The 22,824-nt window shown below is 38.5% G+C and overlaps 1 protein-coding gene across 1 annotated transcript; it reads left to right on the top strand.

The window, feature by feature from the left end:
- The first annotated feature begins 1,717 nt into the window (after nt 1-1,717).
- LOC134212994 (restin homolog) lies at nt 1,718-18,388 on the top strand. The gene is made up of 6 exons (XM_062691421.1): nt 1,718-2,952; nt 11,738-11,955; nt 15,492-15,993; nt 16,078-16,173; nt 16,377-16,532; nt 16,597-18,388. The coding sequence occupies exons 1-6, from the start codon at nt 2,038-2,040 to the stop codon at nt 18,169-18,171; spliced, it is 3,462 nt and encodes a 1,153-aa protein (XP_062547405.1). The 5' UTR covers nt 1,718-2,037; the 3' UTR covers nt 18,172-18,388.
- Nucleotides 18,389-22,824: the final 4,436 nt, after the last annotated feature.

A 22,824-nucleotide genomic window follows, 5' to 3' on the forward strand; every position in this document is an offset into this window, starting at 1 on the left:
AAATCATTGCTAATTTATTATATTATTATTCATATTTTCTTCCTGGATATTTGAGTGATACAATTGCTGCTGTGCGGTTTACCGTTAAATTCTTAAAAATCAGAAGCTGAACATTTGTCACAAATCTACACGTTAGAATTTCTTCAAACAAGTTGTTCGAACAAAGAACCTTTCCCTTGTTACTACGATACACTCGAAGGCAAAAACATAAAGACATATAGTGCAAAGAACCAAATTTGGTTGTAAGCATCAAATATCATAGAAAACTAATGCTTCTTTGTTCGAATAACTTGTTTGAAGAAATACTAACGTGTAAATTTATGACGAATACTCAGCTTCTGATTTTTAAGAATTTAACGGTAAATCGCACATACTAATTTTAGAACTTAAATATACAAAAAAAGAGGAATAATAATGTGATAAATTAGCAATCAGAATTTTGAAGAACAACGACTTTACAGGAGAACAGTGATTTTATGCGCTTAAAAGCTTGAAAATCACTTTAACATGGTCAAAACGTGAACGGAACGATACCACACAATACTCTTCCGTCCAGAGGTTGTGGCGATGATTTTCGATGTTAATATCTAGCGTTAGATTTTTTTTTTTCAAATTTGAAAATAGTCCAAAACACAAAATTGACTTTAGGTCTAGGCTAATGGTATGGAAACCTAAGAAGTCCACAACGAACGGCTTTCAATCTGTTGATTTTTAAATAAATAACTTTTTACTCTCTCATACTTTGAGTAAGGACTGACCGATGAAGACCACCGCTAAATCAATCATTATTAACAGTGTTTCCAAAGTCAAGTACGGACAATAAGACAGACAGACGGCGCAAGTTAGACTAAACATACGACTACTAACAACAAAAATGTTTTACCCTTGACAAGGACACAATTCCCGTGTCGAAACGTCGGGTAAACAGGGGAAGAGGCCCCAAAACGCCCTCCGAGACAAAACGCCTTTTGTGGTTTCCGTCATATTTACCGTAATTTAGATGGCCATAACAAAACAAGGTCTAAAATTATGTAGGTTAGGCCAAAAAAGATTCAAAATAGTGTATGGGAAGGTCGGAAAAACCGAAAATTTCCACATTTTGAAGAAACATCTAACATTTTGGCGAGGCAAAACGCCCTAGTGGCACTAACCTACAATGTACTTGCGTCTCCACGCACTATCCATACCAGAATGCTGATCCGCCGACGCGTGGTGCTTTGTTCCCTAGGAGCTGCCAGCTAAAAGGCGTTTTGCCTCATGAGTTTTCCGGCAACAGAATATCACCACTTTTTTGAAATGTGAATATTATCAATATGATTGAGATTTTTGACAATTTTTCAATGGCATCAACTAGCTATCTTGTTTAACTGTTGCATAATGTAAAAATACCCATGAATAGCGTTACAAATAAGACAATAAAGCAGTGTTTGCTTAGCTAGGGCATATTGCCCCCCCTTCCCCTAATAAACTTGTAACATAAATAAAACGTACATTCGATCCATAATTAGGAATAATCATTATAGCTTAGGGTCCAAGTTACAATACGTTGTGAACTCATAGAAAAGTCATAAGGATTGTCGCTGTAACAAAAATCTATATTAGATCAACTAAATGGAACGAATACGTATCTGTGCGTGGACGGCATCAGCTGCTCGGTTAGTAATCGCACGCGGCTCAAGTTGATTTTGTCGGTCAAATGCTCTGCCGGTCCAAAAATAACCCAGTCGTCGCGATTGCTTAAACCCGAGAAGACCGAAAGGAACACCACGCTGCTGCTGCACGCTGCGGCTGGTTTTTCCTCTATTATTTTGCACTATTTAATTTAAATTTCACGATTCATTCACATTGCTTGGCCAATGTACGGTACGAAACCGCGTCGGAGATAAATTTCGCAATGATTTAATAATTGTTCCGGGAAAAGTTTGACTCGACAAAGTTCTCGAAAAACGAAATAAATATTAGTCAATCGCAGGCCACTACGAATAGGCAGAGTGCAACCGCGATTAATTATTCGAGCGAAAAAAGGGGGCGAGAAAAATGGGTAGTTTTCAGTCATCGCAGCATGGCCGCGAAAATCGCAACGATGATGATGGTGGTGGGGTGGAAACGGGTCAAGAACATGAAACCGATGTTGGTAGCAGCCGTTCAGATACGATTGTCAGTGAAAGTTGTGCAATAATAGACAGTAAATCAGTCGATCACATGATAAATCACGAAACTCAGACTGGAAATCGTGTGACTAGTGATGGTTCAACTCCAGATAGCTGTGACTCGTGTGATGAAGGTGAAAGAGAACGAGAGTTAGCCGAGTTCCGAGAGGAACTTAGCAAAAAACGTGAACAGAGAAAATCGAAAATGGCTGACATCAAACAAGAGATGGATCACTTAAGAAGGGGTCTGGCAGAAGAGAAAGCCAAGAACCGCGCACTCATACGGTTCATTCAACAGAATCAACAGCAAACAAAGGGATCATCGGAAGTCATAACAAGCGGCGTCGAGGAAATCGTAAACCAACCAATGGAAACATGTCACGATGACATGACTACGGAAAGTCACCCAGAACAAAGCGATTCTATGCCCATCTACACCACCACATCGGATGATATACGCCTCGGATTAAAACGCGACCTGGCTGAGTCACAGCTGCAGCTTCAGCAAGCCAACAGCGAGATCCTGTCGCTTCAGTCCGTGATTGACCAGCTTCGAACGCAGATTCAATCTCTTCAGACACCCAGCGAAGAAGAGGAAGCTGCCCGCGCTGCGCGAAATAAAGAATTTCGCCATCTACAGGCGGAACTTGCCGATTCACAGTTCCAGCTGCAGATAGCTAACGCGGAAGTGCTCTCGCTCCAAAGCGACATAACGCAGCTGAAAAATCAAGTCAAAGGACTGAAAGACGTCATCAAAGCCGGCAAAGAGATCATCAACATCAGGGAGGACCAAGTAGAGCAAGTAAGTTTAGAATAATACTGACGTTGAAGGCATGTGACCATGAGGAAACCCATTATTGAGGCGGAGAGCGTGGCGCGTTTTTGGGGACAGGTGCGATTTGTTACCCCGAGGGGAGTGAAACGTGTTTACGAAATTGATGCCAAAAAACTGATGCGACAAGTTACAGAGTGGCTGACCACAAGTGACATATTTTTTTTATGGTGCACTTGAACTTCAATCGGGAACTATACAGTGATTGGAATTTTAATTGGCGTTTGGGATTGAACCTTTCAGTTTACTGGTACGTGTGGAAAGATAGCATCTTTCTATAGGAAACATAACTAGCTACAAAGTGCGCATTGCGCATCTTGTCTAGGCTGACCATACGTACCTTATTTTACGGTCCTGTTTTTATGGCCCTATTGTGCTGTCTTATCGTAATCTAAAAAATCCTCAATTTGTCCCGTTTTTCATTGTTTCTTGCAAAATAAAAAATCAATATTTTATGCAGGACGTGGAAAGTAGACGAAACCCAACAAAAAAGGGATTTTGATTGATTTTTAAAGAAAGCTATGCATGCCGTTATGTATTTTGCATGGGTTGCCTTTCTTAAGTCTTTTCTCAGTTAATGACAACGGGTGACAACGGGAGATTTCTTCATACAGTTTTATTTCAATGACTTTTTTCTGCGTATTTTGAAGGTAACTTGGTAGGCAAGAACATCCTGAAAATCAGGCGAAATTGCCCTTTTAGAAGCACATGGGAACAAAATCAATGGACAAGATTCCGATGTGTGAGGCTACTTTTAGCGTCATTTAAATCAATTTCGATCAATAAGTACTGTAAATTGATTAGATTTTACATTTTACAAGGTTTTTTTACATGTCCCGTTTTGCAAGTGCGTTTGTTCCGTTTTTCACCGAAATGATCTGGTCAGCCTGTTGTCCATAGCATAGTAAGGAACGAATAAAAAACAGTTGATTGACAATTCGCCAAACACGGAAATGACGATTCAGGAAAAAGAAATAGCAAATAATTTTTAAATACATAAATAGATAACGAATATTTGTTACAAGTTAGATTTACCAGAGAAAGAATCAAATAGCTTATCTCATTTTAGTTATTTGATGTACTGCAGTGGATAGCTAAGGCAGATCCAGAGTGGAAAATATGATCCTCAATATTAAGATATCAAGAGACCAAGTAATTACTATTAGAGCTATGGATCGATTTTCTGTTTGCTGTGCTCGCATGAATTAAAATGATTAAAATATTAAGTACGTATGTATGTAGTTAGCCACCATCATGGCTAGAGTCTTGCTCTGCATGCGGTTCCACTTGACTTCTTCTTCTTCTTGTTGTTGACATTACATCAACCCACTGGGACATTGCCACCTCGCAGCTTAGTATTCATTAAACACTTCCAAATTTGTTAAATGCGAGGTTTCTAAGCCAAGTTACCATTTTTGCATTTCTATATCAAAAGGCCAACACGATGATACTTTTATGCCGGGAATCGAACCCAGCCACCTTCAGCATGGTCTTGCTTTGTAGACGCGTATTTTACCACGCGGCTAAGGAAGGCCTTGAAATCACGTGAAAGTCGTAAAAAGGTGATTTTGATCGATTTTTGCAAAATTTTGGATTTTACGCGGTTTTCGAAAAAGTCCTTTTCAAGGGAAAACAATCAGAGTATTTAGTGGAGGTACGATGCTGGGTCATTAGAGCGAAGGCCGAAAGGCCATTTGGCCACAGCCATGGGAAAGTGGGAAGGGATAAGTTGGAAATGAGAAATGAGAGAAGTGAGGGGAGAAGGGAAATGTAAGAAGTGTATAGTGAGAAGCGAGAAGTTAGTAAGTGAGAAGTAAGAAGTGATAAGTAAGAAGTGAGAAGAGAATAGTAAGAAGTGAGATGTGAGATGTAACAAGTGAGAATTGAGAAGTGATATGTGAGAAATAAAAAGTGATAAATAATATGTGAGATGTAGGAAATTCGAAGTAATATGTGAGATGTCAGAAGCAAGAAGGGAAAAGTGAGGAGCATGGGCGTAGCCAGGATTTCGAGAAGGGGGGGCCAACTTTTTTTGGTCTTCTAAATCGCAGTTTTACAGTAGTTTTATAAAAACACATGAATATTAACACATGAAACCAAAGCCAAACCGAATCGAAACAATAATGATTAAAACAATATTGGATTTAAAAATGCGTGATTTATTGCTCATCAGATATTTTTAAATAAAGTGAGAAAAATATTAACGAACTTAGTATTCAGAAAGAATATAAAATCGGCTATAAAAATTATTATAAAAATCCTGCATTCTTCCATAAGTTTAAGAAAACTAGAACCATACATCTGAATTTCTAAACAAATCCTCTCTGAAATAATATTGATTATAAAATAGACAGAAAAATCAATATGCAAGCTTTATCCAGGAATTTCTTCCACGATTGCTCCTGGCATTCTATCCGAAAGTCTTCAGAAATTCCACCATAAATTTTGCCGGGAATTGATCCGAAAGTTCTACCATTATTTACTCCAAGAAAATCTTCACGAACTTCTTTATAAGTTCTGCAGAATTCCCTGCAATAATTCAAATAAGTTCGTGCTGTTTCCCATAATTTTTAAAAATAAGAATATTCCGTGGAAATTCCGCAGAATTACCAGAAATGATTCCTGAGAATTTCACGAAAAATCTCCGAATTTTTTGTGTAAATTCCATAAAATTTCCCGTGAATTGTTTCGAATAATTTCTTGGGAAATTTCAAAGAATTTCTCCAGGAATTCCATCGGAAATTTATACAGAAATTATACCGAAAATGAAATCAACAATGGAATTTTCGGAGGAATTCCTAGATTAATTCGCAATGAAATCCTGAAAGAATTTTGGTGGAAACTTCAAGATTTCCACTGGGAGATCCTCCAGGAGTTTCTCCGAAAATTCCTCCTGGAATTCTTCCAGGAGTTCCACCAGCATTTCCATTTGTCTAGGATTTCCTTCGAGAATTATTCCGGTAGTTCTATCGGCAGTTGCTCTGAAAATTCTTCCGGAAATTTCGGCAGAATTGGAATTTATTTAGGCTTCTTCAGGAATTTATATAAATTTTCCACCAGATGCTCCTCCGAGAATTTCTCTGCGAGCTCCTCAGGGAATTCTCCGGGAGGACGAGATTTGTCCATAAGATGAATTCTCTTGATTCCGAGAATGCTTCTAGTAGTTTCCCCGGGGTTCCTTTGAAAATTCTCCAGGAAGTTTATCCAGAAATTCTTCCAGAAAATTCTTTCGAGAGTTCCTCCGGGAATTCCACCAGCAATTCATCCGGAAATTCCTCCGGGAGTTCCACCAGAAGCTATTCCAGGAAATTATTTAGGCTTTCTTCAGAAATTAAGCTGGAAATTCCTCCCGAAGTTTTTCCGATAGTTTCTCTGGGAGCTCATCCGGGAGGTCCTCTAGGAATTCCTCCTGAAATTCCTCCGGGAGTTCTTACGGGAGATCTTACGGGAGCTCCTCCGACAGTTCCTTCGGGAATTCCTCCGGGAGATCCACCAGCAGTTTCTACGAAAATCCCTCCTGGAGTTTCACCGGCAGTTTCTCCGGGTGTTTCTCTGGATAGGAACTCCCAGAGTAATTTCCGGAGGAACTCCCGGGGGATTTTCTATAGGAATTTCCGGAGAAATTATCAGAGGAATCCTCGGAGGAACTGCCGGTGGAACTTCTGGAGGAATTTATTGATGAACTACAGTATGAATTTCCGGAGGAAATCTGGGGGGAGCTCTCGTAAGAATTCCAGGATGAACTCCCAAAGGAACTTCCGTAAGAATTCCAGGAGAAACTCCTGGAAGAATTCTTCAAAGAACCTCCCTGAGGAATCCCCGTAAGAACTCCCAGAGAAATTCTCCGAGGAACTTCTGGAGGAATTTGTAGATAAATGCCTAAAGAAATGCTAAATGAATTCCTGGAAGAAAGCCTGATTGAATTCCCGAAGGAACTACTGGTGGAACTTCAGAGGAACATCCGGTGGAATACCCTAGAGGAAGAGAACAAATATTTCTGAAGGAACTTTGAAATTCCCGTGAAATTCCTGCCAAATATCGTCCAGGAATTCCCTGTAAAGTTCCTGGAGGTATTACCGGAGAATTTCTTGGAAAAACTCCTGGAAGAACTCCCGGAGGAACTCCCACAAGCACTTCCAGAGGAATTCCCACATGGAAGTCCTGAAATAATTCTTAGAGAAGTTCCTAAAGGAATTTCCGAAAAATATCTGAAGGAATTCCCAGAAAAATACCAGGAGGAATTAATGCAGAAATTCCTAGATGAAATCCTGAAAGTATTCCCAGATGAATTGCTGAAGAAAATCCCTGCGGATTGTTCCGAATAAATTTCTGGAAGAACTCTTGGCAGATATCCGAGTAAATTCCGAGTGAATTCTAGTACACTTCCGCGGAAAATCTCCCGGAGAAATTCTTGAAGGAATTCCTGGAGAAGTACCTGAAGAAACTCCCGAAAAAATACCTGTAAGAATTTCTGGGGAAATACTTGGACGAATTCCAGGAGAAATTCATGAAGATATTTCTAGAGGATTTCTTGAAGGATATTCTGAAGTAATTGCGAAAAGAATTCCAGATTGGAATGCTAGATGATTTCGCTATTGAATGTTTGGAGGTATTCCCGGAAAATTTCCTGGAAGTAATCCCGGAGGAATTAAAGGAAGAGTTCCGAGAGGAATGCCCGGAGAAGTTCCTAGAAGAATTTCCGAAGGAATTTCTTATAGATTTACAAGTGAAATTATGGAGCTAAATCGGAGGATTTCCGTCATAAATTTTTGAAGAAACTTCTGGTAGAATTTTGGGAAGAAATTCCGTATGTATTCTTGACGGAACTCTCGAATGCATGCCTGAAGGAAATGCTGGATTCTTCCTGAAGAGAGAATAGCCGAAGAAATATCTAGAAGTAAATCTTGGAGAAAAGAAAAGAAATCTTCAAGGAATTTCCTCGAGAATTTCCTAAAAAAATTTAGTGGGGGGTTTCTAGATAAGGAGTAATTACAATTGCATGAGAAGGATTTTCGGACCATTTTCAGAGGAATTTGTGGATAACTTTCCGGAGGAACTCAGAAGTTCCCAGGGGAGCTCCTAGAAGGATTTCAAGGAGAATTTTTGACCCCAAAATGTTTCGAGTTGTTTTGAACTTTCATATATTATGGATCCTGGATGCCCTAATAAGTTTTGGGAATCTTTTGAATTTCAACCACCTATTTGTGTATATGATTGGATCGTAAAGTGCCCATGTTCGAGGGAATTCATTTCAGTCTTTCCACAATTTAGGGGGGCGTGATTTTTGAGGAGTGAAACGTGAGAAGTAAGAAGTGAGAAGTGAGATGTGAGAAGGTAGAAATGAGGAATAAGAAGTGAGAAGTAAGAAGTGGGAAGTGAGAAGCGAGAAGTGAAAAAATAGAATCGTGAAATAAGAAGTGAGAGACGAGAAGTGAATAGTGAGAAATGAGATAAAGATGTGAGATGTAAAAATAAGTGATAAGTGAGAGTCGAGAAATAAAAAGCTACAAGTGAGCAGTGAGAAATTCGATAGTAGAAGTAAGATGTAAGATGTGAGAAGCGAGAATTGAAAAACGAGAAGTGATAAGTGAGAGTCGAGAAGTGGGAAGCGACAAATGAGAAGTGAGAATGAGAAGTAAGTAAGATGTGCGAAGGTAGAAGCGATAAGTGATAAATAAGAATCAAGAAGTGAATGAAGAGAAGTGAGTTGTGTGTGTGTACAAACTAACCCCCACTGTCTGGCAGTGATGTTATGGAAGAAAGCTGTATGTTGGAACAGTCAGATTTAATCCGGGAGTTAGAAAGTGTTAGCTCTACTGCAGCTCCAGTGACCCATTTCAGAATGCCTGGTATTTCATGTCCACTCCGAGGTCACTATCACCAACAGTCAGCCCCGCCTGGTTATGCCACAGTTTATCAGACGGATAAAGGTGTCATAATCAAACTTCCGGATTCAAAATAATTTATTTTGAATCTATCGTGCATACACAGAAAAAAATAATGAAAAGTAAACAGCGCGTAAAACTTGCCATGCGAAAATTTACGCTATTCTTCGCAGAAATGGCCCTCTGCATAACAAGATTGGTTACAACTTGCATGCAATATAGGTGATTCACGTCAAATATTGTATACATTTAGGCTATATCCGTTCTGGAATTACGCTAATAATGGCGTTCCATTTATGTGCATGATTTATAGCGTAAGTTTCAGTGGATTTTTCTATCTGTGTATAGTTCAAAGCATTATATTTGTTTTGTTGAATAGATGTCTCTTACCTTTTTAATGTTCCTCACATTCACTAGTAATTATTCCCGTTTCACTCATTCATCGCTCCGGTTAATTTCATCCACTAATCCTTAGTTAATTTTCTCTTGAAAAGTTTTATATACACCGAAATGAAGTCTCCTGATGCAAAGAGCACAAATGTCGCCTTGTGCAAGATGTTTCAGTCCTCAATGAACCTCCATTTCAGAACGCTGGTTTTGTCGCGTTCTGGAAAGTTAAACATCGTTAGATAAAAAAGGACATACCTCTAAATCCTCAATCCAAGAACCAGCGATCATCTTTCACGATATGTTTAGTAGAAACTTGAGTTATGCTCTTCAGAAATATGTACATCGCCACATTCCTCCTCTCATTCCTATCCATTGAGTTGAAGGTGGGTTGGATGCTTTGGTACGTTCCCGTGTTTGTGGTACGCACCGAAGATTTAAAGAGCTTGACCACGAATTGGTACAGGACAGGAACGTTGACACTAAACTGTATGCGTTTTTAGTGCGGGATTCAAAGAAGTCCGACTTCAAAATTGGCGACGTGGTCTTGCTTATTCGCCAGAATCGCTCCAAAATAGATTCACCTTTTCTGCCGGAGCGCTGCATAATTGTGACTAGAGAAAGTGCAAACGTGGTTGTGGTGAGTAAGGCATGTAAGGGAAGTTGAAAAAATCCTGTTTTGGAAGTATCTGTGAAATCAGACGACGAGGAACTGGACATCGGAGAGGCTTTGATGAGGTATCAGGATATTCGGACGGTATAATTCGTAGAAGAAGCGAATTCTTCAAAGCAGGATCTTGATAGAACGTCTTTCCGGAACCGATTACCACTTTCTATATCGTATGTTCCACTAGTCCAAACAGTTGTCATGCTCATTAACTAAATTCAGAAAATAATTAAAAAATTTGACCCAAAATTATAGAAAAAAAAATGACAGCAGAGATAGTCATAGTCAAGGCCTACTCACGATCCTCGAATGGAGAGATGTGAGTTGTAAGAGGTAAAATGTGAGAAGCGAGGAGCGAGAAATGAAAAGCAGTAAGATGTAAGAAGTGAAGCCAAGAAGGTTAAAGTTAGAAGGGAGAAGTGAGAAATGAGAAGTGATAAGTGAGAACCGAGAAGTGAAAAGCGACAACTGAGAAGTGAAAAATTCAATACTTCTTGTATTGTGAGATATAAGATATGAGAAGTGAGGAGTGAGAAATAAAAAGCAATACGTGAGATGTGAGAAGTGCGAAGCAAAAAGAGAGAAGTTAGAAGTGAGAATTGAGGTGTGATATGTGAGAAGTGAGAAACAAAGAGTTGAGAAGGGAGAATCGAAAAGTGAGAAGTGAGAGACGAGAAGTGAATAGTGAGAAGTGAGATGGAAGGAGTAAGAAATGAGATAATGATGTGAGATGTGAGAAGTGAGAAGGGAGAAGTGTACCACGCGAATTTGACGTCACACATTCCATTGCTTGGATTGAAATCGTTACGTCTTGCTCGTTTGGCTACACTAATTGAGAGTTTATTTGGCTTAACTCGTCTTCGTCTCAGCTCGTCTATGGAACCTATAGTGTCTATAATCTTTGCGATTTGGGTATAATATTTAGGCCACAACGCGGGTTGCGGGTGGTCATCGAGCAAGTCGATAGCATTATTGAGTTCGCAAGCGGAAGGCGGAACATTAGTAAGGAACTGAATCGGAGTCGTAAGACAAGAACAGAACGCCCGGGGGAAGCGAGAAGGCCGACAAACGTGCCACAACCAAGGCCTTCTCCTTCCTTGGAAGAGTGACTTTGGCTCAAGAGGCGATTGATTTTGCCCTGACGTCCAACGAGAAAAAGACTGCGCCTAACCAAACCCTACAGTAGATGGGTTCGAGTCCCATCGAAGGGAAAGTGGTTACCTCCAATACATTTTCCAAATCAATATCTTCCACATAACGTACATATTCACATATGAGTTTTCACAACATTGTAAATGAACTAAACTGTTTTTTCAGACATCATGTACTGTGAAGGCTGTGGTAGATGTTAATACCTCGAATGACAGTAATATTCTTATACTTTTGTGTCAACTGTTAGAACAATTCGCAGTTCATTATTTTCAGTCCTCAGCCTCTACAATGAAATTGATTCATGCAGAAATATCATAAGGGGATAGCCTTGACATCGTAGCAGTACTGCAAATTAATTCAATTTCTAAGGAAAACGTGACAGTATGACATAGTTTCAGCTCTTTTTCATAGTGATAGCATTCCGCCAATTGCACAGAAACAGCGGAATAATCACAACTAACAAGCAACAAAAAAGCCAGAAAATATCTTAATAATTTCCCCTCTGTTTTCCCGCCCGTTTGCATCCTCCGTAATTCCGCATCAGACAGTCTCGAAAAGGTTGGAAAATGTCTACGAGTCGCGCACCGAGTTTCATTCCGTTGTTGTTGGTCGTTACAATTTACTTATTTTCGTTTCGTTTGCTCTTCCCGCTTCCTTCTTTCAGCTCAAGGCGAAGTTGCGCCAGATCGAGGACTCCCTGCACGAGCGGGAGATGCAAATTATGTCCACGGATCTACGCCGCGAGTACGAACGACAAATGGCCAACATCCGCAATCTGCGCGAACTGTACGAGGAACGGGAACGGGTCTCCCGGATGGAGCGTGACAATCTGCTGCGGCAGCTGGAGCTGCGCAAAAATGACCTGGAAGCCGAACAGGAAAAGTAGGTTGAATGTTTAATATTTCCCAATGCAGGCCGCCAAAAGGACAAAGTTGTTGCCCCTTTTGTTTTGTTCTGCTCGCGATGCTTCCCAGGACGCATTTCAATTTACTGCAGAATGAACAGAGCGTGGACCAGTTTTCTTATTCGCTCCGAGCTTCGACTAATTACGCGTTTCTCAAATTTAGTGAATGTTTTGGTGGCAGTTCGAAAAAAAAAATCGTTCAGAAAAAGTGCTGCGACATGGCAGGGCTGTTAACAAGGTGCTATTAAAAGGGAAGAGGTGGTAAAATGAACAGTTGGCTATATTTAGATTAAAACACTATTCAGGCGTATGTTAACCATGCACAAGTCTTCCTCGAAATGAAATAAGGTACCTGAGCTAATATTTTGGGTTTTAGACCGAAATTGGAACTGATGTAATTTTCAACCATTTTTCCATAAGCTTTAATCCTTAATAAATTCATCATTTAATTTCAAAATAGCTGATTGGCGATTTGGCGTTGCAAGAAAAATAAGAAGCAGAATGTCGCGCATTCGAAAAATTAGCACGGTAAAGGATAGGAAAATATTTTTAAAAGACTTCTCAAAAATTCTAAAAGTCATTTAAAAAGGTTATCAGAACGGGATTGGAAATTTTAATTACTGTGAGTAAAACGAAACATCAAAAATAAAATTTTGATTTCTAAATTATACGTCTACTACGCCGCGCGAAAGAATTCCAACCCTGCGCTGATAAACTTTTTGCTTATATTTAAATTACTTCTAGAATTTTTGAGAAGTGTTTTAAAATTTTCTTCCTATCCTTTCCCGTGCTAATTTTTTGAATGCGCGACATTCTGCTTCTTCTTTTTCTTGCAACGCCAAATTGCCAATAGTCAAAACTTTATTTTCTTCTTTTTATTATTTTGATATTTAGGAGCTTTTTAAAAGATATACCAGATTTTTCAAAACGCTCTCGTAATCTTAATTATTTGTATTCACGGTGCTGGAGTTAAAAAAAAAAAATGAAATTAAAAAATTGATTTTAAAAGCGGTGTTCATTTTACCACTAGGAAGTGCTCATTTTACCCGCACTATATTGGTACATACGAAATTTCGATGTTTTTTATTTCGAAGAAATACTATGTTTTTTAGTACAGCCAATTAGCTCATATTTATATTGCATTGAAAATTTTGTTTTAATTCACTCTTAAATATGCATTAAGGATTTTATTACTGGCCGCGACCAATATCAGAAACTTTTCCCATCCTGAACAATTGAAAGAAACAAAAATAGTCAAAGTACCCTCTAAAGCCAGTCTGTACATTTGAGAAATAATAAAAATAATTTTGAGAAAAAAAAAGTCAAAAGTAAGGGTCTACGGACCACACGCCCATCGACGCTTGAATACTCGAGAAGCCAACTGCGTATAAGAAGCACTGTTGATGGAATAATCAGTCGAAGATTCATAGGCGCCGGTAATTAATTTGGATGGTCCAGTTAGCTGAGTGATACACACCGGCTTCCCAACCCCGACGTCCATGGTTCAAATCCAGTCTGCAGCACTTCGCTTTTTTTGTAAATGAAAATCATCATTCATAAGGCAACATATTGAAAATTCATACCGATTCCTTGTGGCAAATTTTCATAAGGCGTTTTATAGAAAATCATACGTCCATTTCCTCAGTAAGATCCCGTGCACACATTTTTTTTGTATCTTTATTAAGGAGACTTTCAGCCCTAGACTGGCTCGCCTCCGGACTTGCACACATATGAAATTGGCCAAATTTTAATGCCTCCGGAAGTTGAAAAGTCAGAGAGGCATTAAAAATTGTTTTTTTGTTAAGTATCTTGGCTGTGCATATGCACAGCATATGTTTCGAAATGGACAAATTGATATGAAATTTGCGAAAAAGAATCCACGTGTCTTGGAGGGACTCGAACCCTCAACCTCCTACTCTCTAGATATCTAGAGAGTAGGAGGTTGAGGGTTCGAGTCCCTCCAAGACACGTGGATTCTTTTTCGCAAATTTCATATCAATTTGTCCATTTCGAAACATATGCTGTGCATATGCACAACCAAGATATTTAACAAAAAAATGGTTTTCGTACGGCCGAGTTGCCGAATAATATGCAATTAATTAAAAATTGGCCGATTCCATCAGTGGATTGAACGGAACCGGTAACTTGGTAGGACCTATATCCTAAAAATCAGGTCACGGCTCAACGTCAATAAAATGAAGCGCAGGGACAGACATTTTAATTCCCAGATAAGTTCATTTTCATTTTTTTTTCTTGCAAAGTAGGTAATTCTATTTTTTTCAAAATCCGAAAAAGCAGAAAAAAATCATTGAAATGAAAGTGTATAAAAAATCTCCCGTCAAGGATGTTATCGATCATTTAGTAATTTGCGTTCGATCGTTTAGTAGTTTGTCAATGATTCATTCCAGAAGCTGAATTTCAAAATGTGTTGTATGGTGGACGTCTAGTGCGAAGGTTTTTCTACAACTCTGCCTAAGGGTTCGTTGTTAGAATTCAACTAATAACGGAGTTATAGCGCTAGTTGCAGTAACTTATACTTAATGATCGGAATTTTGTAATCCTTTAGTCTAAGTTACTGGAACTATAGCTATAACTCCGTTACGAGTGGAATTCAAACAACGAACCATGAGGCAGAATTGTAGAAAAATCTTCGCACTAGAAGTCCACCATGCAAAAAATTTTGAAATTCAGCTTTTGGAATGAGTTATTGACAAACTACTTAATGATCCAATGCGAATTACTAAATGATCGATAACTTCCTTGTCTCCCGTTGTCACCTGTTGTCATTAACTGTTAGATACTTTAAGAAAAATAGATCCATGCAAAATCCAAAACGACATAGATAGCATTCTTTGAAAAGCATTACACTAATAACATAATATCTCAAACTTTTTGTTAGGGGTTTCGTCCTTTTTCCTTGTATGTGGTTCTAGATTTCTGCCCAAAATATTGAATTTGTTTGAATAATAGGTTCCCAAGCAGCACAATTTGGACTGATTTGGTTGCAGCAACTCATATATGACTTGATTCAGTTATACAGAGGTTTTAATAACTGGTATATGACAAGTGTGCTGCTAGGGTTGTCGAGGTTGTCGGGGCCGCGAAAGGTTCTTAAGTTGGTTCCCTTTTGGAAAGGGGGCTCCCATACAAATGAAACACCATTTTTTTTTTCATAACTCGAGAATTAATCAGAGAATAAATAAATTTTGGGCAAAACAAAGTTCGTCGGGTCTGCTAGTATTAAATATAAATAAAAAAATAAATAAAATACATAAATTTTTATAAATAGTCAATACTCAAGCGAAGAAGGCATTTGAAAAAAAAAATGTTCGAGGCATATGAGGACTTATTCAGTATTAATAGTAAACTTTACTGCCGTCGGTATCAGCCCTGGCCTTTGCGCTAATTAATCACGGAAACAGAGCACAATAAAAGACAGTTTTTCGCTCGACCACACGAATGCAGCGACGCAATTGGATATTCTATTTTCATTATTTTTCACATCCATCGACAGGAACAAAAATCTCGAATCGCACGTCGCCAGCCTGCAGACGGACTTGGAAACGATGAAGAACGAGCTCGTTCAAACACAGGAAAAACTAAGCCAATCCACGTTGGAGTCCCAACAGCTGCACGCCGAAATGACCGTTGTAAATCAGTTCATCTCGAAGTTTCTACTGGGAATGAATCGCAAACAGACGACCAACAGCGTTAAGCTGGACAAGCTGACAGAAGTGCTGGCCGAAAATCGGGGCCTGTTGATCGACATGGCCAAAGAAGAGTCGGAAACCATCGATCTGGGAGCGTTCCTGCCGCGGGCTCTTTACGATCTGGTGGCCGAAGTGGATGAAGAGCCTGCCGAATCGGACGAGAGCGAGTGCTCCCAAGAAGATGGGGCATTTAGCGAGATGCAGACCGCCTCTCCGGAACAGATTGCTGATAAGTTGCCAAAAGTGTGGCGAGTGCTGATCGAGCTGGTGAATCACCAGGAGAGAGTGCAGCAAGTTCCATTCGTGGTGGGTGACTGTTCTTTGGTCGATGACTTCATAATAACAGGATTATCTCGAATAATTGTTGTTTTTCTCACTATGTTTATACAGGAAAATGGCGAAAGCGAAGAATGCTTCAAGAATGAACAGACAAAGAATGGATCTAAAACAGTGGTTAGCGTCAGCAAGACATATCTTAAATTGAAGGTGGGTGTTATTGAATTGCTTTTAGATTAGTAATCCGACAACTGATATTGTGAAATTCTTTGCAAACGAGAATTTTCAAATTAATCCAAAAATAACATGACGCTTCCACAATTACTGTATGGAATTGGAAGACTTTTTTAAATAAGACAATAATTTAATTTTGAAAAGATTGAAATTATGTTTCAATAAAAATATTTTTTTAGGATCTGATTATAGAGAAAAAAGCTCTCAAGAAGGAAACGAATCGTTTGAAGACCCTTAATACCCACCTGGAGCGTCGTTTGGAAACTCAGGAAAAACGTCTCAGTGCCGTAAGTTTGGAGTTGACCAAAACTTGGCATTTGGTTGGCAAGATGCAGGTACAATAATTACTAGTAATAACCTTCACATTATCACTAAAAGATCAATATTTTCAATCAACAGCGCCAACACCGTCAACTACATACTCAGGAGCAAATTCTACGCTATCATCTGCAACAGAAAAGACGGCTCCTCAGCGAGCTGAAAGAGGAGCTGGAATACTGTCGTCTGAAATGGAGCGCTGCCCGACAGAAGAACATCGAATCCGAAGATCAGTGGAAAATGCTTAAGGCAGACTTTGCTGCGCGCAAAAAGCAAGACTCGTTGAATAATTCAGGCGAAAGCGGTTACAGCGATGAGCAACCGACCGATGACGAGGACGAAGATTACCTAAATCAGGACAAACTATCAAAGATGCACTTCAACAGGATGGTCAATTTCGAACGATGTAGAAGTGCCTCATTAACGAACGTTCTGCAGGTCGCGCTGGATATAAGAAAATGCCATAGTGAATCCGATATGAAGTCGTTGAATAATGTGGAGAGAGCGAATCAATTTTGCAATGAGAAGATTGAAGATTTGCCGATATTTCCGGAGGAAGCGATCGCCTGTTCTGTGAAAAAGAAAGCGAAAAAGTTGAAGAAGAAGAAGGAAAAGCGAACTGGCCCAGAAACAGCAGAAGATATGTTCAGAAGATTGGCTGGATTGGAGCTGGAAAGTAGCGAGGAGGAAGATGAAGTAGAGATAGAAGATGAGATTAGCGAAAATTCCGAATGTTCAGAAATCGAGAAAATTGAACAACGAGAATCAAGTCCGGTAAAAGAACCGGAATTAAGTAGTGAGGAGTTATTCAATATGAAACGGGAAGCACGATTAAAACGTATGGCTGAACTAAACTCAAGGTTGGATACATATTCAAATCCAAATTCAGCAAAGGAAGCTGAGAGCAGTGTTAGTGAAGTGGATCAGGTTGAAGCCGGTCCATCAAGAGTACTCACCAGCACAGAAGAAGATTATCTGCAAAGACGAGCTGCCCGATTGGAACGTCTTGAAAGGGAAGCCAGAGAATTCAGGAACAAACTCTCGCGAACTGTGAACCGCGGGAGTGCTATTTCTGCTCAAATCGACGAAATTCACAACGGATTTATTGCAAGACAATCAGAGTCTCCTATCCCTGGAAGCTCCTCGGAGAACACAACCACCCCTCCCACGACACATGAGAAGGTTTCATCGGATTTTGCGGTCTTGAGTGATCGCGAAAGGGAATATACTCAGAGCAGATCTGATCGTTTGCAGTCATTGGAAAACCAAAGCCAATCATTGCTTCAGCAAATGAATCGAACTTTGAATAGGGGCTCAAGACTCACAACTCAGCTGGACATGCTTCATTCCCGCTACGGCGGTGGTGATCAGAACGATTCAAATACGTCGACAGAAGACACCGTTGTTCACCGACAGGAACCTACCACAAGTAATATTCAAAATACCGAACAAAACTCGCTTCCAGATCCAGAAACGATTGATTCTGTCCTTCTACAGAACTCTATTGTAATACCTGCAAATGGCCCTTTGGAGTTGATTCTGGTGTCGGATGAAGAAATTTTGGAAGAAGTAGATGAGATCATGCCTACCCCAAGTAACGCTACCTCAAGCCAGGAAGATGGCCGAGAAGGCAACGATCTCGATGAAGTAGCATAAATTATGTGTTAGCTACTAATTATAATCATAAGAATCTCTATTTTTACAATAAAAGCACTTTGTCAAAAGACATGCCCACCAAAATGTCGTCAAACTTAGATATGTAGCACATTTCAATTATTCACACTTTGTACCAATGTCGAAACTGTTTCTGTGTTAAAAACTGTGTATTCATTTATAACTCTCGAAGGGACGAAATAAATGATTTGAAACTGCATTTATCCCATTGATATACTTGGTTATTTTATTGTGAAGAGTCCTAGTTTTCGCATTTTGCCAACTGGAACTTCTGCTTTCCAACTTAGTATTCTTTTAGCATTTCCTCGGCTATTTATTGAAAGCTTTTCTATGCCCGTCATTGCATAAATATGTATCTTGTGTGGCAAGTACAATGGATACACTATGCCCAAAGTGCCAAGAAAGTTTCCAACACGAAAACATCCTAGACCGGACCGAAAATCAAACTCGTCATCTCCGGATTGGTAAACCTACGCTTTTGCTCGCAAGGCTCCTGAAGACCCCATATTTGTGTAAGATAGTAAACAAATAAAGTATAAAAAGAATTTGTGAATATATGTTGTGATGTTTTTTTATAGCCCGCATTGATGATCAACCTGGGGTCTCCATTGGAATAAAGAGAAAAAGCTTCAGTTGCATTGGATACGAGCCTGATTTCGCATACTTGAAAGTACACAACATCGCAGGAAAGCTTGTAAAAGCTTTGTCTATCGTGGGCTAAAGTTGTTCTATCACGAGCCACCGAGATAAATATACATACTTGAGCATTCGCATTTGAACATCGCTGAAAGCTAGTAGAAGGGTAAGTATACTGGTTTTGGCCACTTTAGTGCCTAATTTGGCCAACCCTGAAAATACATATTCTTCAAAAATAATCGATCAGAACGGTAGAAGCCTAAGGGACATATCTTTTTTTGAAAGTTATAAAATCTTTGTAAAATAGAATTAGCAGCTAAGGTCAAAACCGGTACAGCTACTCTTGTAATATTTAAAACGTAGAAACGACTGTAGCTTATGATTTTTCTTGAACTACCGTCGTCGGGGGAGAGAATGGGTCATTGTTTCAACCACTTAGAATGCTTGTAGAATAGATTAAATGTAAAGTCACTCTCAAAATTAAGCGTACAGCATGGATTAGTTGACTACATTCGAAAATTTCAAAGGAAATTAAATGGTTGGCTCGGTTGTTTTTAATGCATTTCAATATTAATCCCTTCCTTCAATGTATGCGTACATAAAATTGTTGAAATTTTTTCTCTAAAGTTTATTTATTTGAAAATAATCTCAAAATACGCGTATTAGATGTGACAAAATTGAGCGTACAGCGAATTTTTTTTCTATAAAATTTCTTATTATAAACACGATTAATGTATTTTAATATTGTTTTTTCATGATTATATTTATAATAATAAACATCCGCTACTTAAACATTCAATGTTTTGAAATTAAACCATGTTTTGGTCAAAATGGCGAACAAGTGAGAGGTAAGAACATTGCTATTTAACAATTCAATGCTGCTGGGCAAAACAGATGTTTTGATTTATATGTTTCACCGGAATCGTATCTTATATATGATAGATAATCGAAATCGAGCGAGACATACGATTAATTTGGGAAAATTCAGTCGGTAAATGATGAAAACAGGTGTAAACATACAGAGAAAACGACAAATGTTGGGAATGGCATATTTCAAATTAAGTATAACTTTATTTAAAAGTCTATGTATAGGTAGTATGTATAGGTAGCTTATAAGCTCAGGACACTCATTAATAATACTATTAATAAAATTAATTTTCCCAAATTAATTGTATGTCTCGCTCGATTTAGATTATCTATCATATATAAGACACGATGTCGGTGAAATACATATCTTAAAGCATCTATTTTGCCCAGCAGCATTGAATTGTTAAATTGCATAGTTTATGCACCTTACTCGTTCGCCATTTTGATTAAAATATGGTTTAATTTCAAAACATTGAATGTTTAAGTAGCGGATGTTTATTATTATAAATATAATCATGAAAAAACAATATTAAAATACATTAATCGTGTTTATAATAAAACAAATTATAGAAAAAAAATTTACTGTACGCTCAATTTTGTCACATCTAATAGGCGTATTTTGAGATTATTTTCAAATAAATGAACTTTGGAGATAAAATTTCAGTCATTTTATGTACGCATACATTGAAGGAAGGGATGAATATTGAAATGCATTAAAAACAACCGAGCCAACAATAAAATTTCCTTTGGAATTTTCGAATATATTCATCTAATCCAATTTTGAGAGTGACTGTATCTGAGGGCAAGAAGACCAAAATATAAGAGTCTTTTTTGAAGGATTTTGCTGCCGGTGAGAGCGATGACCCATTCTCACCGCCAGACCCATTGTCACCCCCGATGGCGGTAACGGCTTTCCTGTCTGGCAAAGGAATCGACATTCTACTTTTTTGTATCTGCTACGTAGCATCTCGATTCCTCTTCCAGACTGTAAAGATTTTGAAAATCCCAAGGGCTACTATCTTTCTATTACGGAAGTGGAGAACCAACCTAATGTGTGTCCATTAGAGTGATTCAAAATTTGAGTTTTTCGCTCCTCTATTCTTAAACCAAAGAAAGTAAAGTACAAGATAGTCCACTCTTGAATATTCCATAGAAGTGATTAGCGAACAACTTTTTCTGCGAATAGCGCTAACTAGTGGTAAAAAGTCTAACCATTTCATTAAAATCGATCAAGGTAACATTGCTTTTCAATTCTCGCGCTTAGTTTCATAGGGGCGTAACTGTATTGATCGATTTCTTTTCGTCGATGTTTTCTCGCGATAAAGGATGAACGTATCTTGCACCAGAATCGATAATCACGGTTGTAGCTTTTAAAACAATAGAGTTATTAACAAAATATAAAATCGATTAAGAGAAATCGATCAATACAGTTACGCCCCTATGAAACTAAGTGCGAGAATTGTTTATTAAATGTCAAAATAAGCGAACAACCAATAATGAAGAAGCTAGGCAAAAGATCCTAGGGCAAAAGAAATCGGTTAGAGGGACACGGAAAGTTAGTGTGTGACCACGATGGACAGAACCATCTCATTGGAGCCAATACCGGTCCATAGCCAAGACTCCGGGTTCCGGTATTATAACTCCACCGCTGGAGACTTCACCAAACTTGACGAAAAGACTACCGTGTTGAAGTGAATTTCTACTGCCGTTTCCACAAGCCGACTTTCGACCGTCCAGAACTAGCATTGAGTGGCCCTATGCAAGCTGCATCGGCTACAATATCAACATTTGTCCTCTCCCTTTATGCGTTTCTACAAATAAAAGTTTTGAGTGAATTCGACCACGTTTCGTTTATTTTGGTAGCCCATAATTAATGTGATTAACGTCTCTCGCTTGTTTGTTTACTTTGAATTGAAAAATATGTAACAAGCAAAAAAACATTTGAGTTGGCTCGTTACCTTTTATTTTTATCCCTAACTGGACCATCTTTGGCGGATTAAAATTAAGCAACAGCATGGTACTTCCGTATTTCAACGTAATTGTTCGAATCTGTGCATCGAGCTCAAAACAACGTTTACAAAAAAAGATTAATTTACGTGCATCCAGAAGATTCATTAGTGGAATTTAAAGAAATAGATATATTCATTACCCCACTCTGTGCTATATTTTTCACCCTCGCTTAGTTCTTGGATGAGGTTTAAGAAATTGTGTGATATCACTAAATAAATAAGCGGAATAGATGTTCATTCACTGAGTCAAACAATATTATACGAACTCAAATTAAATGTTTTGAAAATGACATTATAACGCGGCGCATACTTTAACGCGTTTAGTTAAAGTATGCGCCGCGTTATCCAAGCATTGACGCGCCTCGACGCGTTTACTTCGACGACTACAGCAAAATAGTTCGACCGCCATCCGTTGTAGCGCTGCAAACCATGTTCGCCTGTTTTACACAAGAGTGGACTATATTGTTAATATATAATATTTGCTTAAACGATGACATTTACTGTTTTATTATTCCTCCTAAATTTTTACCTTGTTTGGATATAACTAGACTGAGCACGCGCAGTTTTAAGTTTGTATGAAAATTACTATGAAAACCAGAGGGGCGACAACGGATTTTTTTCATATGGAGTTTGGCAAGTATGACAGTACCCTCTTATTTGGCGCATAAATTTATACTCCAATGTCAAATTTCTCATATACTATCATAAATCGTCTTGGTATTTGTGAAAATTTGTATTGTTTACCGTTTTTACAAGAGAGAGTGGTGTCGAAAGCATATATTAAATTAAAGATGGCAACGACCAAAAATACACCAAATCCGTAAAAATGTAGTGTTTTCATTTTATTCCTTACGCGAACAATTTTTTTTCGCAGTGTATATTTTTTTCACATAGCTCCAATGATTACCTAAAACTTTGCCGAAGACATCAAAAAGATCGGACAAGCCGTTTTCAAGTAATTTTTTTTTTTTTTGAAAGTGTTCAAGGTGGTTTTGCTCAGGCTTGGCCCTTGTCAAAAGGCCTAGAGTCAAAATAGCAAACCAATGATACAAATTATGTTTTTTGATCACAAAGAATGTATATGCAAAATTTCAGAGAAATCAAAAAATACAAAATTGAAATC

This window comes from Armigeres subalbatus, chromosome 2 (assembly GCF_024139115.2).
Source record: "Armigeres subalbatus isolate Guangzhou_Male chromosome 2, GZ_Asu_2, whole genome shotgun sequence".
Classification (NCBI taxonomy): domain Eukaryota; kingdom Metazoa; phylum Arthropoda; class Insecta; order Diptera; family Culicidae; genus Armigeres; species Armigeres subalbatus.

Coding starts and splice junctions, on each gene's coding strand:
- LOC134212994 (XM_062691421.1), top strand. CDS start 2,038: ATGGGTAGTTTTCAGTCATCGCAGCATGGCCGCGAAAATCGCAACGAT. Junction 2,953..11,737: donor GGGAGGACCAAGTAGAGCAA/GTAAGTTTAGAA, acceptor TCCTTCTTTCAG/CTCAAGGCGAAGTTGCGCCA. Junction 15,994..16,077: donor TGCAGCAAGTTCCATTCGTG/GTGGGTGACTGT, acceptor ATGTTTATACAG/GAAAATGGCGAAAGCGAAGA.